Source organism: Telopea speciosissima, chromosome 6 (genome assembly GCF_018873765.1).
Source record: "Telopea speciosissima isolate NSW1024214 ecotype Mountain lineage chromosome 6, Tspe_v1, whole genome shotgun sequence".
Classification (NCBI taxonomy): Eukaryota; Viridiplantae; Streptophyta; class Magnoliopsida; order Proteales; family Proteaceae; genus Telopea; species Telopea speciosissima.
In genome coordinates this window covers 44678994-44697285 of record NC_057921.1, presented here as the reverse complement: position 1 = coordinate 44697285, position 18292 = coordinate 44678994, and the positions used below count along the sequence as shown (strand labels likewise).

The 18292-nt window shown below is 38.1% G+C and overlaps 2 protein-coding genes across 2 annotated transcripts; both read left to right on the top strand.

Annotated features, from left to right (window-relative positions):
• Positions 1-7216: 7216 nt before the first annotated feature.
• Positions 7217-10426, top strand: LOC122665098 (putative pentatricopeptide repeat-containing protein At5g08310, mitochondrial). The gene is made up of 2 exons (XM_043861161.1): positions 7217-10048; positions 10090-10426. The coding sequence occupies exon 1, from the start codon at positions 7279-7281 to the stop codon at positions 10039-10041; it is 2763 nt and encodes a 920-aa protein (XP_043717096.1). The 5' UTR covers positions 7217-7278; the 3' UTR covers positions 10042-10048; positions 10090-10426.
• A 4959-nt stretch (positions 10427-15385) lies between these two features.
• Positions 15386-16482, top strand: LOC122665245 (heparanase-like protein 3). Its single transcript, XM_043861335.1, has 3 exons — positions 15386-15761; positions 16090-16126; positions 16236-16482. Exons 1-3 carry the CDS (start codon positions 15582-15584, stop codon positions 16421-16423), a joined length of 405 nt encoding a protein of 134 aa, XP_043717270.1. The 5' UTR covers positions 15386-15581; the 3' UTR covers positions 16424-16482.
• The last annotated feature ends 1810 nt before the right edge of the window (positions 16483-18292 follow it).

Sequence of the window (18292 nt, the reverse complement as noted above, 5' to 3'; positions counted from 1 at the left end):
GTTGATGTGAAGGGTTGTTATTGAGACCCTTTTTTTTTTTTTTTCTTTCTTTCTTTTGGGTTGAATCCATCAATAATATGAAGCAGTTTCTTGCTACGAGGCAGCAGTTGGTCTAATTTTAGATGGGTTTCTCATATATATTAAGCATTGTTCTTTAAGAATGTTTCTTTTAGTTCTTCTATATATCAATTTTTAAGTATGATTTGATTTGCTTAGTAAGCAATTAAGCTATACAACGGGGATTAATGTCATATTCAAATCTAGAAATGACTTAGCTGATTTTTAGAGCGGATCTTGCAGGAAGATTCTGTTATTGGTGAGGCCTGATTTTCAATCCAAATGTGACGTTGGGATTTTCGGAGGGCCATTTCAGCCTCGAAACGATCTCGGATTGTCGAAAAATGACGAACATCCCCGCCTAGGGCAAAGAGTTGTGTTGGGTTCGTCGACCTCCTCGAAACGGTATATTTTGGGATATATGTTATGTTTTGGTCCGACCCTGTCCAATTTGGCAATTTCTGGGTCCAGGAGTATTTTTGTACTTCCTCGAATTAGGGTTTTTCTATATAATGTTCTTATCTCTAAGAGGACATATGAGAGGTTTTGTAACATTTTCAAAAGATAGTCAGATATGTTCTATTGCTCGGCCGTAGATGTAGTTTTCCATCTTGGGGGTAAACCACGTAAATCTCTGGTGTTGTGTGTTGTGTGTTGTGTGTTTTCTCTGTTTCTGATTTTCTTCTGCAAATCTCCATTTTGGGCGTTGTTTTTTTAACAGATTCAGTTGGCTTACCAGTTTTTATATTGTAATCTTTAAATTATTTTTGCTGGATGGGTGAGTTTAATTTGCTCTTTTGGGATGGGGTAAGGCGGGTTATGTTCGGATTAAAAAAAAAATCTATAAATGGTTTTGATTTTTATTATAGGCAAGGTTCCAGCCAATGTTTCATTGTATGTTTGTTCATTTTAAGTATGATTTGCTTTAATTCATTTTAATATTTTGATATTGTTACTTGATTTCAAATTAGTTGGTCAAGAAGACTCAAGACTAAATTAGAAAATAATCCAACTCAGGATTGTTTTGCTATTCTGTCTCTATTTAATTAATAGGGTACGACCGTTCATGTACGGAATTTGTAATCGAATTTCATGTGCCCTTCAACACAACTGATTTCATTTTTAACATATGGATAAACAATGTAATTTCACACATGACCATCTGAAAACGGCTTAAATGTTTAAGATTCTTTGATTTAAAGGGTAGGTAGAAAGGGAAATATGCAACCTTAATCAACCCTTTATGTTAATCGAAGTTATTGATCAACGAGTGGAAGCAGACGAACCACATCCTTGAAATCACTTTTGTTAGGATTTGGGTTGCACCCAAGTCTCACGCCTGCTTTGTTTTTTTGTTGTTTTTTTTGGTGCAATTCAAGGGCCCACCGGCCATCAACCTCAACAGGACCTCACAAGGAGGCAATGAGGGGATCCACAAGGGGTCAAATATGGTACCCAAAGACTCCACTTCTTGGAAAGCAAATAAATGTGGATTAGGTGTCGCTAAGGAGATTTGAACCACCGATCAAACGCCTGACACAGATCTCCCAAGGGAGTAGCGAACCACCAGGGCAAGCCCTGGATCGACACGCCTGCTTAGGAGACGGGTTTGAGTGCAACTCAAATTCCGAGCCACATAGGAATCGGGTGGGGTTCACCCGCAGGGTTTTGAGTGCCCTAACTGACCCCTTTCCTTTGTGTATGTTAGTAGGCAACCACGCACAATGTTGGTGCTCGTTAACTGCCCCATCTTTGCGTGGCTCTTCTTCTCTCTAAACTTTATCTCTCCTAAATTGTGAAGGCTGGCTCTCTCCAAGAATCTCTGTTACTATTCTTGGATTTGGAGGGTGTATTGTTATGAAGAATCATCCTCCCACAAGCTAACGAGATCGTCGCAAAACCTACATGATTGGAGTTCATACGGATCAACGCGTAGAGCAACTAGATACTTTCCGCTACGTGGAAACATCAACGAGATAAATACGCTAAAACCCGTGTGTCGTTTTCGTTTAACAGCTCCAAATTTCTTTGATCTTAAAATTTAATTGAGAGACATGACTTTGACTCTACGTGCTGCTTGCCACAATAGTCTCCAACAACTGTACCTGTATTTAAAAAACCTGAAAACAATTACTCCACCCTAATCTTTTTAAAACTAGGTCAGTAGATCCAGTCCAAATCAAAACAGGAAAATGTAATATAGGCAATTTGGCATTCCAGCAAGAAACAATATCATGAGTGATATTCCAATATTTATATTATTGGGAATAATATGGGCAGGGGGACTAGTTAAGTCCAATAGCCATCTAAGCACATTGGGAATAACCCAATGAGGATCTGGCTTGACTAATCCATGAACAACTCTATTCCAAAGACATCATATAATAACAAGTGGTAATAAACACAGAAAAATACCAACTAAGAGATTGAGCAACCATGATGGCTGCTAGAGGAGCATAAACAGGTTCCCACTTGTTCAGAATTTTGTTTCTTACTACGTACGTCGACCCCAGGTTGGTCTTCTGTTGTCCTTTTCTAGCCTTTAGCCACAACTCTTGTCAATTTTTCACTACACCAGTGTTAAGTCTTTGTTGAACTCGACAGAATCCATCTATAAATGTACTTCTCTGTATTACATTGAAATGTTTGGATTTCAGGTGAGGGTGGGGAGTAGAGTGGCCGAGGGTAAGGGCAAGGATGACTGCAGGACGATGAGAGGCAGAGAGACGGTATTGGGTTTAGCAAAGGCAAAGGGGTGGAGTGTAGAGGTGTTGGAATTGTGTGTCCATCAAACCCGAATTATTAAATTATTGAGTTTAATTTTTGTATTATATTATTTTATTTGGGGATTATAAGAATGTCCCATAGGTGTTAACCTAAAACTGGTCTGAACTGGGAACGAGACTGGACATCCTGTTTATATGGTTTTCATATCGCATGTCACGAGAAATGATGATTTTGGTGCATGGATGTGAGTACACGTCGAGAGCGTGTATAGATAAGAATCTGGTACGTATATCTTATGTAATGCTACTGGTTGTGTGAGTGATACACGTACCCGCCACTCGATGACCCTTAGACCTGAGAGATTCCATTTATTGTAGTGTGGCATTACGGATTTTGATAAGCCAATGGTTGATATCCAATCGGACTATAAACCAGTACATTGGATTCATGATCCTGCATTGTAAGCAAAGAGGTTTCTCAACATGGAATCCACTGTCTATTTATGGGAAATATCCAGGGCAGAGAAAGTCAGTGAATGGTCGGATAGAAATCTGAATCCAGTGTTTATTTGAAATGTTTTATAAATTTATTTTTAATATAAAATTAATATATAATATATTAAATTTTGATTTTAAAGTTTTTCGATTGTTCGATCACAATCACATATTCTCTCGATCAACGTACATGATGAATTGGGGATAAGTAGCATTAAAGTACATACCTTATAATTCATTATGGGATATTAGAAAAATAGAAAGGCTTATGTGTAATAAAAGAGTTTATTGGACATGTGACATTATATGGGAGAACAACATATTTATGGTTGAATATCTTTTTATATTATGGCAAGAGATATGATGAGAATATCTCATGAACTATAGTTTAAAAAGATTGTATCCCTTTTGAGATTCTATGTCTTCACTTTCGTAGAAAATTGGAGTTGCAAAAATTAAAAAATTCATAAAACACCAAAATAGAAAATTAAGCCAAGGCCAAGATGGAAGGGGAATACTTGAGATCCAATGATCTCTAAAATTATAAATGAGGGAGAAGGAGGAGTCTCTCACGATTTTGGTAGTGCTCCTTCCCCTCTCCACGTTTTCTCTCTCTCTCTCTCTCTCCCCTCTCTCTTGTAGTGTGTGATTGAGAGAGACTTGAGTTTGAGAACTCAAGAGGCTTTGGTGATTTGGCTTCTTCTACAAATTGCAAGGATTGATCAAGATTCAAAGTGTTGAACAAATTTTTTCAACCATCATATTTGCACAAGTTAGAAGACCTGTTATCTATAGGAGGAGTTACGCTTGCGACTTGAGATCCAATGATCTCTAAAATTATAAAAGAGGGAGAAGGAGGAGTCTCTCACGATTTTGGTAGTGCTCCTTCCCCTCTCCACGTTTTCTCTCTCTCTCTCTCTCTCTCTCCCCTCTCTCTGGTAGTGTGTGATTGAGAGAGACTTGAGTTTGAGAACTCAAGAGGCTTTGGTGATTTGGCTTCTTCTACAAATTGCAAGGATTGATCAAGATTCAAAGTGTTGAACAAATTTTTTCAACCACCATATTTGCACAAGTTGGAAGACCTGTTATCTATAGGAGGAGTTACGCTTGCGACTTTAAGGTAACCATGATTTTACTTTGAAATTGTTTTATCCCTACTTTTGATCATGAACAACAATCATTGACCCGATCCAAATTTCGCTGCGCATCGGATTTATTCCCAACAAGAGGGATATCAGCAAGGGTGGATTGTGGAGGGACGATGGTGGTGGGAGTCGCCTTGAACAATAGGGGAACAGGGAGGGAGAGGGACATGTCGAGGATTGGGAGGGGAGAAGGAGAGGAAAATGGAAAAATTATATTAATTCCCTTATAACAGATACTTTTATATCTTTTTTTTCCAATCTTACACTCCAAGTGAAATGACAATTTAATCCCAATGTATAGTGGTTATCTAAGATTGGGTATAACAGTCCGGTTACAAGTTCTAACCACTTTGGTCTTGAACAGATTTTCCCTTTATATAATGTCTAATAGATCGTGTTTTTTATCCAAAATCTTCATCGAATAATTGGTAAAATGGAGAGGGGTTGTGGATACTCTCGAATGAGTTGGAGAGCCCAGTGAGGCATCCAACGGCTAGGCTGTGCCGCACACATCCCGATGCTTGCCCAATCAGCCATCAAGATGTGTGCATTGCAGCCCATCAGTTGGATGCTCATTGGGCGGTGGCTGGGCGAGTGTCTCATTGGAGAGGAGCCTAGAGCTAGCGAATGTGCCCAATGGAGAGGGTATGATGGGGAGGACAGAGGGGTCATTTCCATGAGGGTTGGGAGAAAGACAGACTCAGCCTAGACTATAGATGTAAATGGATTGAATACAGATCATACACAAATTGGATGTGATCAGATCTGGATATTTTATGATTGAATACGGATATCCCTAAACGGATATGGATGCGAATCGAATTTGGATTTTCGACTATCCGTTTACATCCCTGACTTGTGTAACCCAAACCTTCCTCCCTCGAAAAAAATGGATTCACTCTCAATCCATGTCTTTTTTGCCTTTTCCTCATTCCTCATTCCTTAGAACTTGTTGAATCTCCAAAACCCCCCAAGATAATTAGCTATATAATTTTTTATTATTGGTTGGATATCTATTCGGATAGGATAAATATTTTTTTTTCGGATATCTTTAAATGATAAAAGTCCACTTAAATGAATACAGATTTGAATCAAATTCAAATTTTCAAATATCCATTTACTCGAATATCGATTTACATCCCTAACGTAGACACAACTTAGCGTGCCCAACCTTTACCCATAAATTTGATTTGGCCTTATTATGCTAGAATGGCCAAGGCCATGGAGGCATGGGAGTATGGGACCTTCGACCCAAAATTATTAAAAGAAGGGTAAATTACACATTACCCCCTAATTTTTTAAAATACTCGTCCTTTCCCCTCTACAGTAACGGTGTTAGTCTGCTGTTAATTATTGATGTGAAAGGACAATTTTACCCTTGTACTAAAACATTAGAATTAAATTTACAACACTACCCTTAATCCCTTATTTCATCTTCAAGGATAGTTTAAGGAGTTAAATTTATTTAACTGGCTGACATCTTCACTTAACAGCATAAAACTAATGGTAGGGACTAATTTGTTATATTGGCGCCTAATACAAGGGTGATTTGAGTATTTTAAAAAACCAAGGGTGATTTGAGTTTTGTTTGAAAACCAAGGAGGGTGAAGTGTAATTTACCGATAAAAGAAAATGGAGGATTTCTGAGGTTTTAACAAACCGAACAGGCTGAATGGTTACAACCTTAGTTAGTAAATTCGCGTATCATACGCGTATTATATGCGTCTCCGTATTTTTAAACATATAATACTCCCGTCCCCGTATTTTTCCGTATTTTTATAAAAAAAAAATGTATTTTTTAATCGATCGAGTATTATACTCATATAATACGCGTATTATACGTTTTTTTTATAAAAAAAAAATATTACCCAAAAGATTAGAATTTAGGGAAACGATTTCACTTTCCCTTTCGTCCCTTTCGATTTGCGTCGAACATTCAATCGTAGCAGGCAACAATAGCCGCCCTCCATCTCCAATCATCCTCGCCATCTCCGTTCAACAAAGCAGCACTTAAGTCTTGTACTCTCCTCTTGTTTCTCTGGTCTTTGAACTTTGATGGTGGTAGTGAAGCAAATGAATCTGGTGTGATATTGGCGAGAACGGCTCAAACTCTATTCTATTTTATTCTTGTTTTTCTGTCTCTTGTAGCTAATGTGTACAGTGGAGATCCATATCTGGAACTCTCCCTCTTGTCTTATGTTGGTTAATTAGTGGGAACTCATCCCCCTTCACAAGAACACATCTGGTTTAAAATATATGGTTATCTCATTGTAGATAGAAAGAAATGTAATGTTGGAAGAATGACTTAATGATAAGGTAATCAACTTGCTCATGTCATTTTCAGACAATCTACATTCATTTCTTGTAGATTATTGATATTTTGGTATGTTAAATGATAATCTTAGAGATGTTATATAGCATATTATATTATTGTGTTTATTTTAATGAATAAAATCATGATATTATTTTGTTTATTATGTGGTGAATGCATGTTGTATAATGAATATATGTCCGTTTTTTTAAAAGTATTATTATCGTCTATGTCGTATTATACCCGTATTAAACGCGTATCATATTATTATCATATGCGTTTTATGAAACCGAATTTTTTAAAAGTATTACTACCGTCTAGTCCGTTTAATTGCCGTACGTATCCGTTCCCGTTCAATTGCCGTTCCTGAATTTACTAACTAAGGTTACGACTAAACAAGACGAGGACAAATAAATGGTTTCTCGTTTGTGAGATTCCCACCTGCTTCTCTCTCTATTTCTTTTTTATAATGTACGCAGCAAAAAACCTGCAACTTCTTATAAAAGCTTAATATGTTCAATTTTTATCTCTAAAAATCGATCCGATGAGTAATCTACGAAGAACCCTCAAAACCATTCAGTTTTTTCCGCCCAAATCACTTAACCCATCTCATTTGATCCTTTACTCTCTTCAAAGCCAATGCTCTCTTCATCAAATCTATCCATCATCAATACCTGCAGCTTCTGTTTCTTCAGATCGTTCTACAATCGCCAATGAGCTAGTGACCATCTTCACCAAGCGATTGGTTATCCAGAAAAACCACGAATTACGAGCTCTGGGAGCAAAACTAACGCCTGAAACAGTTGAATCTGTCTTGGGCAGTCTCAAGAGTTGGAAGGTCAGTTATGATTTCTTCTCCTGGGCTACAGAACAAGATGGGTACAGACACAACTGTTATACATACAATGTCATGGCTTCAATCCTGGCTCGGGCCCAGAAAATTACCCAGTTAAAGGTTTTGGCAATGGATGTGGTGAAATCTCGGTGCCCAATGACTGCTGGAGCTTGTGGGTTCCTTATCCGCTGTTTGGGTAGCCAGGGATTGGTAGATGAAGCGAATTACGTTTTTGATCAAACCAAATTGATGGGTCTTTGTGTTCCAAATGGTTACACTTATAATTGTCTGGTAGAGGTTCTTGCGAAGTTTGGTTCGATTGATTCGGTTGAGATGAGGTTGAGGGAGATGCAGAGTATGGGTTGGCACTCTGATAAGTTCACCTTGACACCTGTGTTGCAGGCTTACTGCAAAGCTGGGAAGTTTCAGAAGGCTTTGGAGGTTTTCAATCAGATTACCGAGAGGGGTTGGGTTGATGTTCATGTGTTGAGTATATTGGTGGTTTCTTTCACCAAGTGGGGTGAGATAGTTAAGGCTTTTGAGTTGATTGAGAGGATGGAATCTCTCAATATTAGCCTCAACGAGAAAACACTATGTGTTTTGATTCATGGATTTGCCAAGGAGTTCAGGATGGATATGGCCCTCCAACTGTTTGATAAAATGAAGAAGTTGGGTTTTAGGCCTGACCTCCCAATTTATGATGCACTAATTGGGGGGCTTTGTAAGAATAAGGAGCTTAGGAAGGCTTTGGATTTGTATTTAGAAATGAAGGTGTCAGGGATCCTCCCTGATGTGAGCATAATTACTAAACTTATTTCTTTGTTTTGTGGAGATGGAGATCTGGCTATGGCAAGCCAGTTACTTGAAGAAGGCATGGGGCGGTTGGATGCAGAAGCTTCAGTTTTGCTTTTCAATGCTTTTCTACGGGGGCTTGTTAATCATTGTTCGGTAGATAAAGCCTTATTGTTGCTTCAGGCAATGGTAGGGCTTGGATCTAATTATGGTGGTGAAGCCGTTTTTGATAACTTAATTATTCTTAAGAGAAAAGTCAACCCTGATGCTATTTCTTTTAATATTGTTATTGATGGTTTATGCAAGAGCAGTCAATTGGATGTCGCTCTAATGCTCTTCCGGGATATGGTTCAAATGGGTTGTAAAGGTAATCAATTAATTTATAATAATTTAATTGATGCATTTTGCAGTTCGAATAGATTAGAGGAAGGTATGGAGCTTCTGAAAGAGATGAAAGAATCTGGATTCAAACCAACAGAGTTCACCAATAATTCCATATTTGGGTGCCTATGTAGAAGGGAAGATATCTCTGGGGCCCTTGATACAATAAGGGAGATGCGGGAGTATGGGCATGAACCTTGGATAAAACACTCTTCAATGCTAGCAAAACAACTGTGCAAGAATGGGAAGGTAGTGGAAGCAAGTAATTTTCTAAATGATGTGCTGCAAGAAGGCTTTCTTCCTCATATAACTGCATATTCTGCAGTTATAGATGGTTTTTTTAAGACAAGGGAAGTGGATCAAGCTGTAGAGCTATTCCAAGAAATCTGTGCACGTGGATATCGTCCTGATATAGTTGCTTATAACATTCTCATAAATGGGCTATGTAAAGCAGGCAGAATATTGGACGCCCAGAATGTTTTGGATGAAATATTGGAGAAAGGGCTTGTGCCCCCAGTTGTTACCTACAACTTACTGATACATGGATGGTACAAGAAAAATGATATTGCTAGGGCCCTCCTTTGCTTTTCTAGAATGATGGAAGGAGGACAGGAGCCTACATTGATTACTTACACAACATTGATAGCGGGTCTGTGTAATGCTGGAAGACCTGCTGATGCTCTCAGACTTTGGAATGAAATGGTGAATAAGGAGTGTACTCCAAATAGTGTTGCTTATATGACTCTCGTCCATGGACTGTGCAAGTGTGATGCAGCAGATGCAGCTCTAGACTATCTGCATGAGATGGATGAGCCCACGGTAGTTACTTACACAACTGTAGTAGGGGCTTTGTGTAATGCTGGAAGACCTGAAGATGCTCTCAGACTTTGGAATGAAATGGTGGAGAAGGGGTGTTCTCCAAATAGGATTGCTTATATGGCTCTCATCCATGGGCTATGCAAATGTTGTAGGGCAGATTCAGCCCTAGCCTATCTCCATGAGATGGACAAGAAGGAAATGAAACCAGACGCTTATGTCTATGTAGAATTAATATGTGAGTTTGTGTCCAACGACAACTTTCCCATTGCCTTTGAGATTTTGAAAGAGATGGTCCAAAAAGGAAACTTTCCTGATCCCTTGGACAAGAACTATCCAATTGCAATTGATGCACTAGATAAGTTGTCCAAGGATTCCAGTACTTCTACAGATGTAAAGAATCTTATTGCAGAGGGTCGCATTCCAATGAGTTGCAGGATTTTGGATCCTGGGAGCAAAGATGGGGAAGAGCCAGTAAGTTAATGCAGTGGTTCTTTACAACTAACCAGTCAAAAGTTTCAAAGTAAGGAGATTATTTTTTGTTAACCATCTATGGAGGATGGTTTAAAGAAACATTCTTAATTCTGGCTGGGTTGACAGACTGTTTTCCACATTGAAGGCTCATAATCCTTCTATTGCCTAAATGGTCACATCACGCTAACTTTGGCATTTATCTTCCTGCAACATCACTGAACAAGGTATGTTCATCTTTGAATAAATCATTGACTTAAATGGTTAACTGTCTGCTTGCCTATTTGAAATTGTTATTCAATTCATACTTATGCAGCACTGATGTAGTGGATATATGTGTTAGTCTGTTTGATTCCTTTGTACACTGGAAACATGAAGCTTCTGGTTCATAGGCACAGTTGGAACATGTGGATTATCTGTCCAACATATATAACCTTATGAGATGTAGCAATGTGGGAAAACTTTTAACTTTTAAGTAGACTTGAATTACTAAAAAAAGACCATATAACAATTGAACTCCTTAAGGACTTAAAGAACCTTGTTTAAAAACCACCTAACTTAGAACAATTCCCAAATAATTACGTTACTTTGAAATATAATAAAATTATAAAGGGAGAAGTTTCTCTAGGCTGCTTTCCTTGGAAGGAATCTTTTGATGGCCCACCTTGTAACGCCCCAAGAATACGGCTTAGTACCGCCTTGCCTGGGAGATCGTTGAGGTGTCCCCACCAAGACACGGCTGAGTACCAAGGGGTTTGGGATATCGGTGAGGGGGTGCAAACTTAGTCCCACATCGGCTAGGGAGGGAGATCCTGAGCTATTGATAAAGAATAGCCTCCTCTACTTGGTATGACGCGTTTTAAAGCCTTAAGGCCCATTGGGCCAGAGACGTCAATATCATGCCAATAGAGGGGCTGGATCATTCCAATGGTATCAGAGCAAACTCCTGACACCAGTGGTAGGGCCACAACGGGGACGTTGTGCCCGTAAGGGGGGGGGGAGAATGTAACGCCCCAAGAATATGGCTTAGTACCGGCCTGCCTGGGAGATCGTTGAGGTGTCCCCACCAAAACACGGCTGAGTACCAGGGGGTTTGGGAGATCGGTAAGGGGGTGCAAACTTAGTCCTACATCAGCTAGGGAGAGATCCTGAGCTAGTGATAAAGAGTAGCCTCCTCTACTTGGTATGATGCGTTTTAAAGCCTTGAGGCCTATTGGGCTAGAGAGGACAATATCGTGCCAATGGAGGGGCTGGGTCGTTACACACCTCATTTTTGTCATGTAGAAGGGTGATGTTGCAATTCTGACTGTTGGATATTTTGGGAATGATCTGGATTAGCCACATGCTAAGTTTCAGACTCAATTCAATCTTGTACCTCCCATGTATGTCCATGAACCCTCCCGTAGTCTAAGCTCCCTCTTTGTAGTCCCGAATTTTTCAATGCCTTATTTTGCCACTTGGAAAACTCCTTTTAGCACTGAAACTTGACATGTTGGCAAGGTACTTCGGGGTCTACCGGTCCCCAAAATTTGACCCCATCTAAGTTGTCATGTGGCAGATATTTTGGCCACCTGGAAAACCTCTTCCCAATTAACCATATTAACTCGATATTGATCCCACATATCAATTGTACAAAAATTAGATACTGCATGTGGTTGTGTTGATATACATTGCTGTGGTCCATTCCTAACAGCTTGAGCTTTGGGGGTAAGTGATTGTAACACTATCAGACCCAGGAAGTTGAATTTTTTATTCCTGGTATGTACATGAGTCTTGTGTGTTGTGCCCCTACGCTTTGTACCCCACTGTGCCACGTGATAGTGTCACATGCAAAGCCGTGTGTGTGCATGCCTGCACGTGCAGGGGAGTGTTGTTGTGTTGATAATTGATATACATTGTTGTGGTCTATTTCTAACAGCTCGAGATTTTGGGATAAGTGGTGTAACACTTCATATATAAAATTTTTAACACAATTTGAATCGTTTGAAAGAAAAATGCCTTAGAATGCTGAGTCTATTGTATTACAAGTCGTATATGTGATAAGGCTTTTTGGGTGAGTCATGGAGATCTCCTTCTAGATGATCTCTTCAGTTCCAGCAATGTGTATGGACCATCTGGCGTAATTATCTCTCCTCATCAGATACATGACCATATGGATTGACTATATGTTTTATTCTCTTGTCCAAGAATGCTGAATGTCATTAAAATAATTGGACTTTCCCCAAAGAATAACAACATTTTATTTTTGGGGAGGTGAAAATTAAAAACAATCCAGGCATTTGAGTTACTAATTCTATTGTAAACGCCCAGAGAAGTTCACTTGTAGGCCTAATCTTCCTCTAACCATGGGAAATTTTCATTCCAGAAGCCTTACACCCCATGTGGCAGAAAGAAATTCCTTTTATCTTTATGTGGTTAACCTAAAAATTTGAAAATTTTGCATGCTGATTCTGTTGGTAGAATAGACAATTTGACTAAAGTTTGAGTCTTTTATGAGGTTTTGTTGTACAATTTCTTCAAATTCTGGTTTTGCTTCCCTCTTTTTTATTCTGTTGTGATCTAAATTTCTGTTATTGAAATTTGCATTTGATGTACTATTTAAATGATGATTAACTACTTATTAGAGCCAGTATTTCAACTCCTTCCTTGTTATCAGATTGAATTCAGCAACCAAAGTTGACTCATACAGATCTGGCTGGGTCTGTTTCTGAGTGTTTTTTTTTTTTTTTCTTCCTAATATCAATTTCTGCTTGCTGATTCGACTGGCTGTTGCTTGGATTTCATAGAGCTGTGGAATTGCAACCTAGTTCTGAAATTTCACTTTGATTGGAGGCTATATGGTTGGTTGAGTTCTCTCAATCGGCATTCATGTGGATTACTGCTGGTTCACTTCTTCCAGTTTGAGGAAGAAGTTGAGCTCTTTTTATATTTACAATCAAGTCCCAATTGCTGTTATTCTATAAATACCATTATTTTCATGTTATGTTTCTTCTTTATCCTCTCCTTTTAAATTAACTTAAAAAAATGTCCTCTAAATGATCCCCGTGTATTGCCCATGCAACAGTGGTGCGAACTGTGAGCTCTCTCTGCACAACTGAATTGGTCTTCCGGGTTGATGCATAAGCAGTGACCTCTGTGAAGACTTATAGCTAGGAAATTTCTACAATGAATGTGATCAATGAACATGAGGTTCTAGCAAAGTTGGGTCCTTGTGTCTAGAATCATACATATCCATTTAGGAAGTATTTTTTTTACTTTCTAATACCTTCAGTTCATATTGTTGAATATTTTTTTTTTAAGATTTCCTATGTATAGGGATATTGACACTGTTATTTTATATAAACAACGCTATCAAAGCTGTTATATATCCCCCCCCCCCCCAAACCAAAAAGGAGTATATTTCTTTGTTGTCTCAGGATTTTGTTTTAGAGTGCAAGTCTCATCACAGCGCAAGGAGAACCCTGAAGGTCAGGCACCGTCAAGGGTGGAGTTGTTCTTGATGACACATAAGAAGAAGATTGGAGAGGCTGTAGAAGTGTAGATGATGCTTCGAAAGAAGCAATAGTAATTTTTTAATTACCTTCATGCTTGGAACATAATTTTTGGGTCTACTAACAAATGAATTTTGCATACTAATTGGGTTGAGTCTATAAATGTTTTATTTCAATTTCTTTTTAGTACTTCTTTGCATGAGGCCTGCTTATACAGTTATACTTGAAGGGTAAGTGTTCCTGTACATACAATTTGCTTTGATCCAAGCATATTATCTTCTTATACTAGTTTACAAATAATTGTAGGCTAGTTTTGAAGAAAAGTTGAGTCAGATGCCTGAACAGTCAAGGAATGACAAAGCAGCAGCTCATGAGGATTTATTCACTGAGGTTATGGGAAAGGATATCCATGGTTGGGTGCGCATGTATGGAGTTGGCGTAAGCCCAACAGACCTTGATCAGGAAACTGTAAGACGTGCGCAAGCCTTGCATGAGAATGATGGTTTGCGGGCTCAAGTGGCAACTTGGGAAGAAGAATGAAGAAAAGGACAAGAAGTATGAAGAAAAGCACAAGAAGTACGAAGAAAATATCACCGCTCTGCAGTCACAAGTAGCAATGCTCCAGCAACTCCTACTTGGGAACCGACAAGGAAATATAAGTTTGCAAGGCTCAAATTTGGGTAATGATGAGGTAACCATATGCACATTTTATTTTCCACGTCATGGTTAATATTTGACGAAATTCTTTATATCTGACATCTTGAATCATGTGAATCTACAGGCACAACACTAGATGAATACCTGCTTCCTGGGCGAGCCATTGAAGTATTAATTGCTCTTTAGGGACGACAACAGTGTTTCTCCTTTTGATAAAAGGAGACTTTAGTACATTTAAATGTAGCTTTTATCCAATATCCTAGTATGAAACATTGCTTTGAGCAATGAGCAGCTTTTGACATACATTATCTACTTTCTTGTTATTGTCATTATATGTTGCTTTAAGTTTACAAACTATCTCTCGTCTACATTATATCCTTCCAATAACTATTGAGGCAAATTAGTACCTAAAATTGAGCACTCTTCAATTATGGTAAGTTACTCTGCAATGATGGTTCCTCTGATCCTTTAACTTACAGTTTTAACTTCATTTCTTTCTCCTGCTGACATCAACTCTTATATGCAGATGACATTGAAAGGGCTAACCCATTGCCACAAGAAATGGGTTTTGCACATGATATGGATAATTTGAATATGTTACTAATTCTTTTCTTTATTATGACACCAGCTGTGGTTCGCTCCTATCATTTCTTGCATTCTACTTGGGTGAGTACCAACTTGTATTGCATATTTTGTTTGATTCTACATAATCTGACCCATTTTCTCCCTCCGCGAAGGGTAAGAAAAAAGTCGAATTTTTTTTTCTGTAAGTAGTATGTGAGACTTTACTTATGATCTGACCCATTTCCTCCCTCCCCCAGAGAGAACTCTTGCCCTTTTGATTATTAGTCCATTTCATAATTATGATGGTGAATTTTTCAGCCATTTTATGGTTTCACCTCAATCAATTTCACTTATGCATGGGAGACCCCTTCTTTCTTTAGTCCAAAGAGCTCTAATGTTGCATGTTCCTGAGAAAGAAGATTGGTTATGGAGTTTGGAAATGGAAATGCTTCAGTTGTTTGTTCTTGTGGTGTTATTATTGTTCATCAATAAGATTGGCTTGTTTTTATAAATCAGAAACGAAAACTGAAGATTGATGACAGTAGTTATTATATGCCTTAATGGTGCCAGTAATCCTCCAAGCTGCACTTTTTAATCCCCCATGGAAATTCAGAATTTTAATCCTGCATGGCAACTGCACTCTGTCTGCTTTTCTTATTTAATGCTATCCTTATCCTCCAATGGGTGGTTTTGTTTGTAACCTCCTTTGCCACTCTCATGGCTTTCCTAGCCACTCAGAGAGTTTGAAATCCAGCTCATTTGTTTGAATTCCCAAATGGGTTCTGTGGTTCAGCTTCTGGGCTTTATCTTTTCGGTGCTTTTTTTTTCTTTCAGAGTTCCATGACTGTAGTTTCTCAGAATGCAGGAGGTGAAACTGTTAGAGGAACTGTTTTGATTAATGGAAGAGCAGGCATTGGAAGGACGGATGAAGATTTCTTCTATGCCACATTGGATTGGTGGCCACCAGAGAAATGTGATTATGGGACTTGTAGCTGGGGTGTTGCTTCTTTGCTTAATCTAGTAAGTTAGTTCCTCTTTGGTTGGTTTTGATTCAATCTACTAAATTTGTAATCTCTTTCTCTTTTCTCTGTTTGTCAGTACAGATGAATAATTAAATAGTAATCTTTCTCTGCAGAAGCTTCTCTTCCATACACTTTCTTTATGTTTATCATTTGTTGATCTCAAATGTAATAGCAAACACAATGAATTATAAATTTATGCTTCTTCTAGTGCTCTGCTCTTAAGTGGTATATACTGTGCCTCGAGTACTTTGATGGTTTAAACTTTAAAGTGATGTAAACAATGATTTCTGAAAATTTATCTGTTTATTCTTTGGTTTTACATGCAGGATCTTAACAACAAAATTTTGTTAAATGCTGTCAAAGTTACCTACTTCTGATGGTGTTCAGACATTCTCTTACTCTTAATCTGATTTGGCTCTCATATTTTACAACTGTTCAAAGAAAGAATTCCTTAACTCCGTAAAATTTGCAGCTTTTAAGTCAATGAAGCTTAGATTGAGTGGAACCTTGCAAGATAAGGTCATATATGAGATTGGACATCAACAGCAATCCTGTCACCCATTTGTTAAAAACAGCTCTGAGATGTTTGGCTTCACTGGAGATTGCCTACCTATGTCTAGATGGGACGAACTGAACACTTTCTTCAAAGAGACTGAGTAACAAAAGCTTCTCATTATTTTGCAGTTTTGAAAACGCACCCAGTTCTTTTTAATAATGATATGAACAGGACTGGTGCTTTTTTTTGTTACAAAAACTATTTCCTTCTACATATATCTCACTCTCTGTTCCTCATTCAGGGCAGAGGTTATTTCTGTTCTCCTAGTAGCACTAGGAGCTGTCTACACAGGCAATATTAGACATCTTTTTTACTGAAATCTTCTGCAGACACATTCTGCTCATTCACATTCAGATTAACTCCCAACCAGAGAATTAGGCCTTTCCAGTCTCTCTGTATTGAGTAATTAATTTTCTCCCTAAGCTGCTCTATTTCTCTGTTTCGAGTGATCCTGGTTCTATTAATCAGTTCTGGTTCTTCTACTTTGGAACTGTTTGGAACGAATGGAACAGAAATATAATAGAAGACAGGTAACACAATGCCAGAGAAGAGCACCATGTTTAAAACTGGCCTTTCTTGGATATATGCTCATTCCTATGAGTAATCACATGATTAATGGAACAACTCAACTAGTAAAGAAGCAACTAGGAGGTAATCACATGATTAATCCTGGCTCCCCTAATTATTAACCAACACAACTAGGATTGATATTCACTCCACGTAGAAGACAATTGGCCATTGTTCATCTTTTTAATGATTATTGACCTTATAGGTACATGTAGATACCGAATCCATCAAAATGGACAATATTGAGAGAAATTTTACAGCTCATTGTTTAGTATGGGATCACAGAGCTTGTCATGAGAGCAACAATAGACAAACATTATTCAAAGTTGAGAGATGGATTTTGTTTCTTTTTTTGGAAACTTTGTACAAGGATGTTTTGGATACATTAACAAGGATGATTTTTCTTTTTTTTTTTGAAAATTGTAAACATTTGGTTGTATAGTTTATTTTGAATTGAAATGAAAAAACATCTGGTATGCGTTTAAATTTTTGTAATTAAAGTACATGTACTCTCTTACAGGGAACAAGGAAAAAAAGAGAAAAAAATTAACATTCAATATAATTAGCTGCATTAGTCAATTGCCACTAAAAGATAAGAGAAAAAGTTTTAGAGGCAATAGTAAAACACCTCCAATGTTAACGATAAAAAACATCAAAGGTGGTAGTAATGTCTCTAATATAGATATGAACACCTCAAAAAATCTTTTTTTAATTACTCAATTTGGTATTAGTAATGGTTGGGGAATGGTTTACAGGCATTTCACAAATGCCACTAAAAGCTTTATAGGGATTTCATAAATGTCACTATGAAACACCTCTAAAGGACCCAAAGTAGAGGCATTTCTGCAAACGTCTCTAAACGTCTTTACTCATTTGTGACACGACATATAGAGGCATTCATGTGGCATTAGTAACGCCCCTCAAAGTATAAGAGGCATTTATTTAAGCTTTAGAGGTGTTTCATGAATGCCTCTTAAAGTCAAACTTTGTTGTAGTGATTGGAAGAATGAAGGGGTAACCAAGAATGAATCATTTAAAGACAAAATAAAAATAATTGTTACCAGGATTTAAAAACTTTATAGGAAATGGTCGAGCATGCTGCTGAACTGCTTAGCCATGTGTTTGCCTCTCTCACCCTAATGAAAAAATCCCTCTGCCCATGGTTGTCCTTCCTTCAGTCCTCCCGTTCTACTGCCCACTGACTTACTTGGATCGGGCGGCATGCCCAACCCTCTCCCAAACTTTACATCAAGAATTTTTAATTCCTAAAGGGTAAATTACAGATCACCCCTGGTTTTCAATCGAAACTCAAATCACCCCCTAGTTTAGGAATTTTTCTCCTCTCAGGTTCCCTGCCCGGTTAGGTTTGTAGGTTCCTCTCATAGGGACGATGGAAATGACAACCT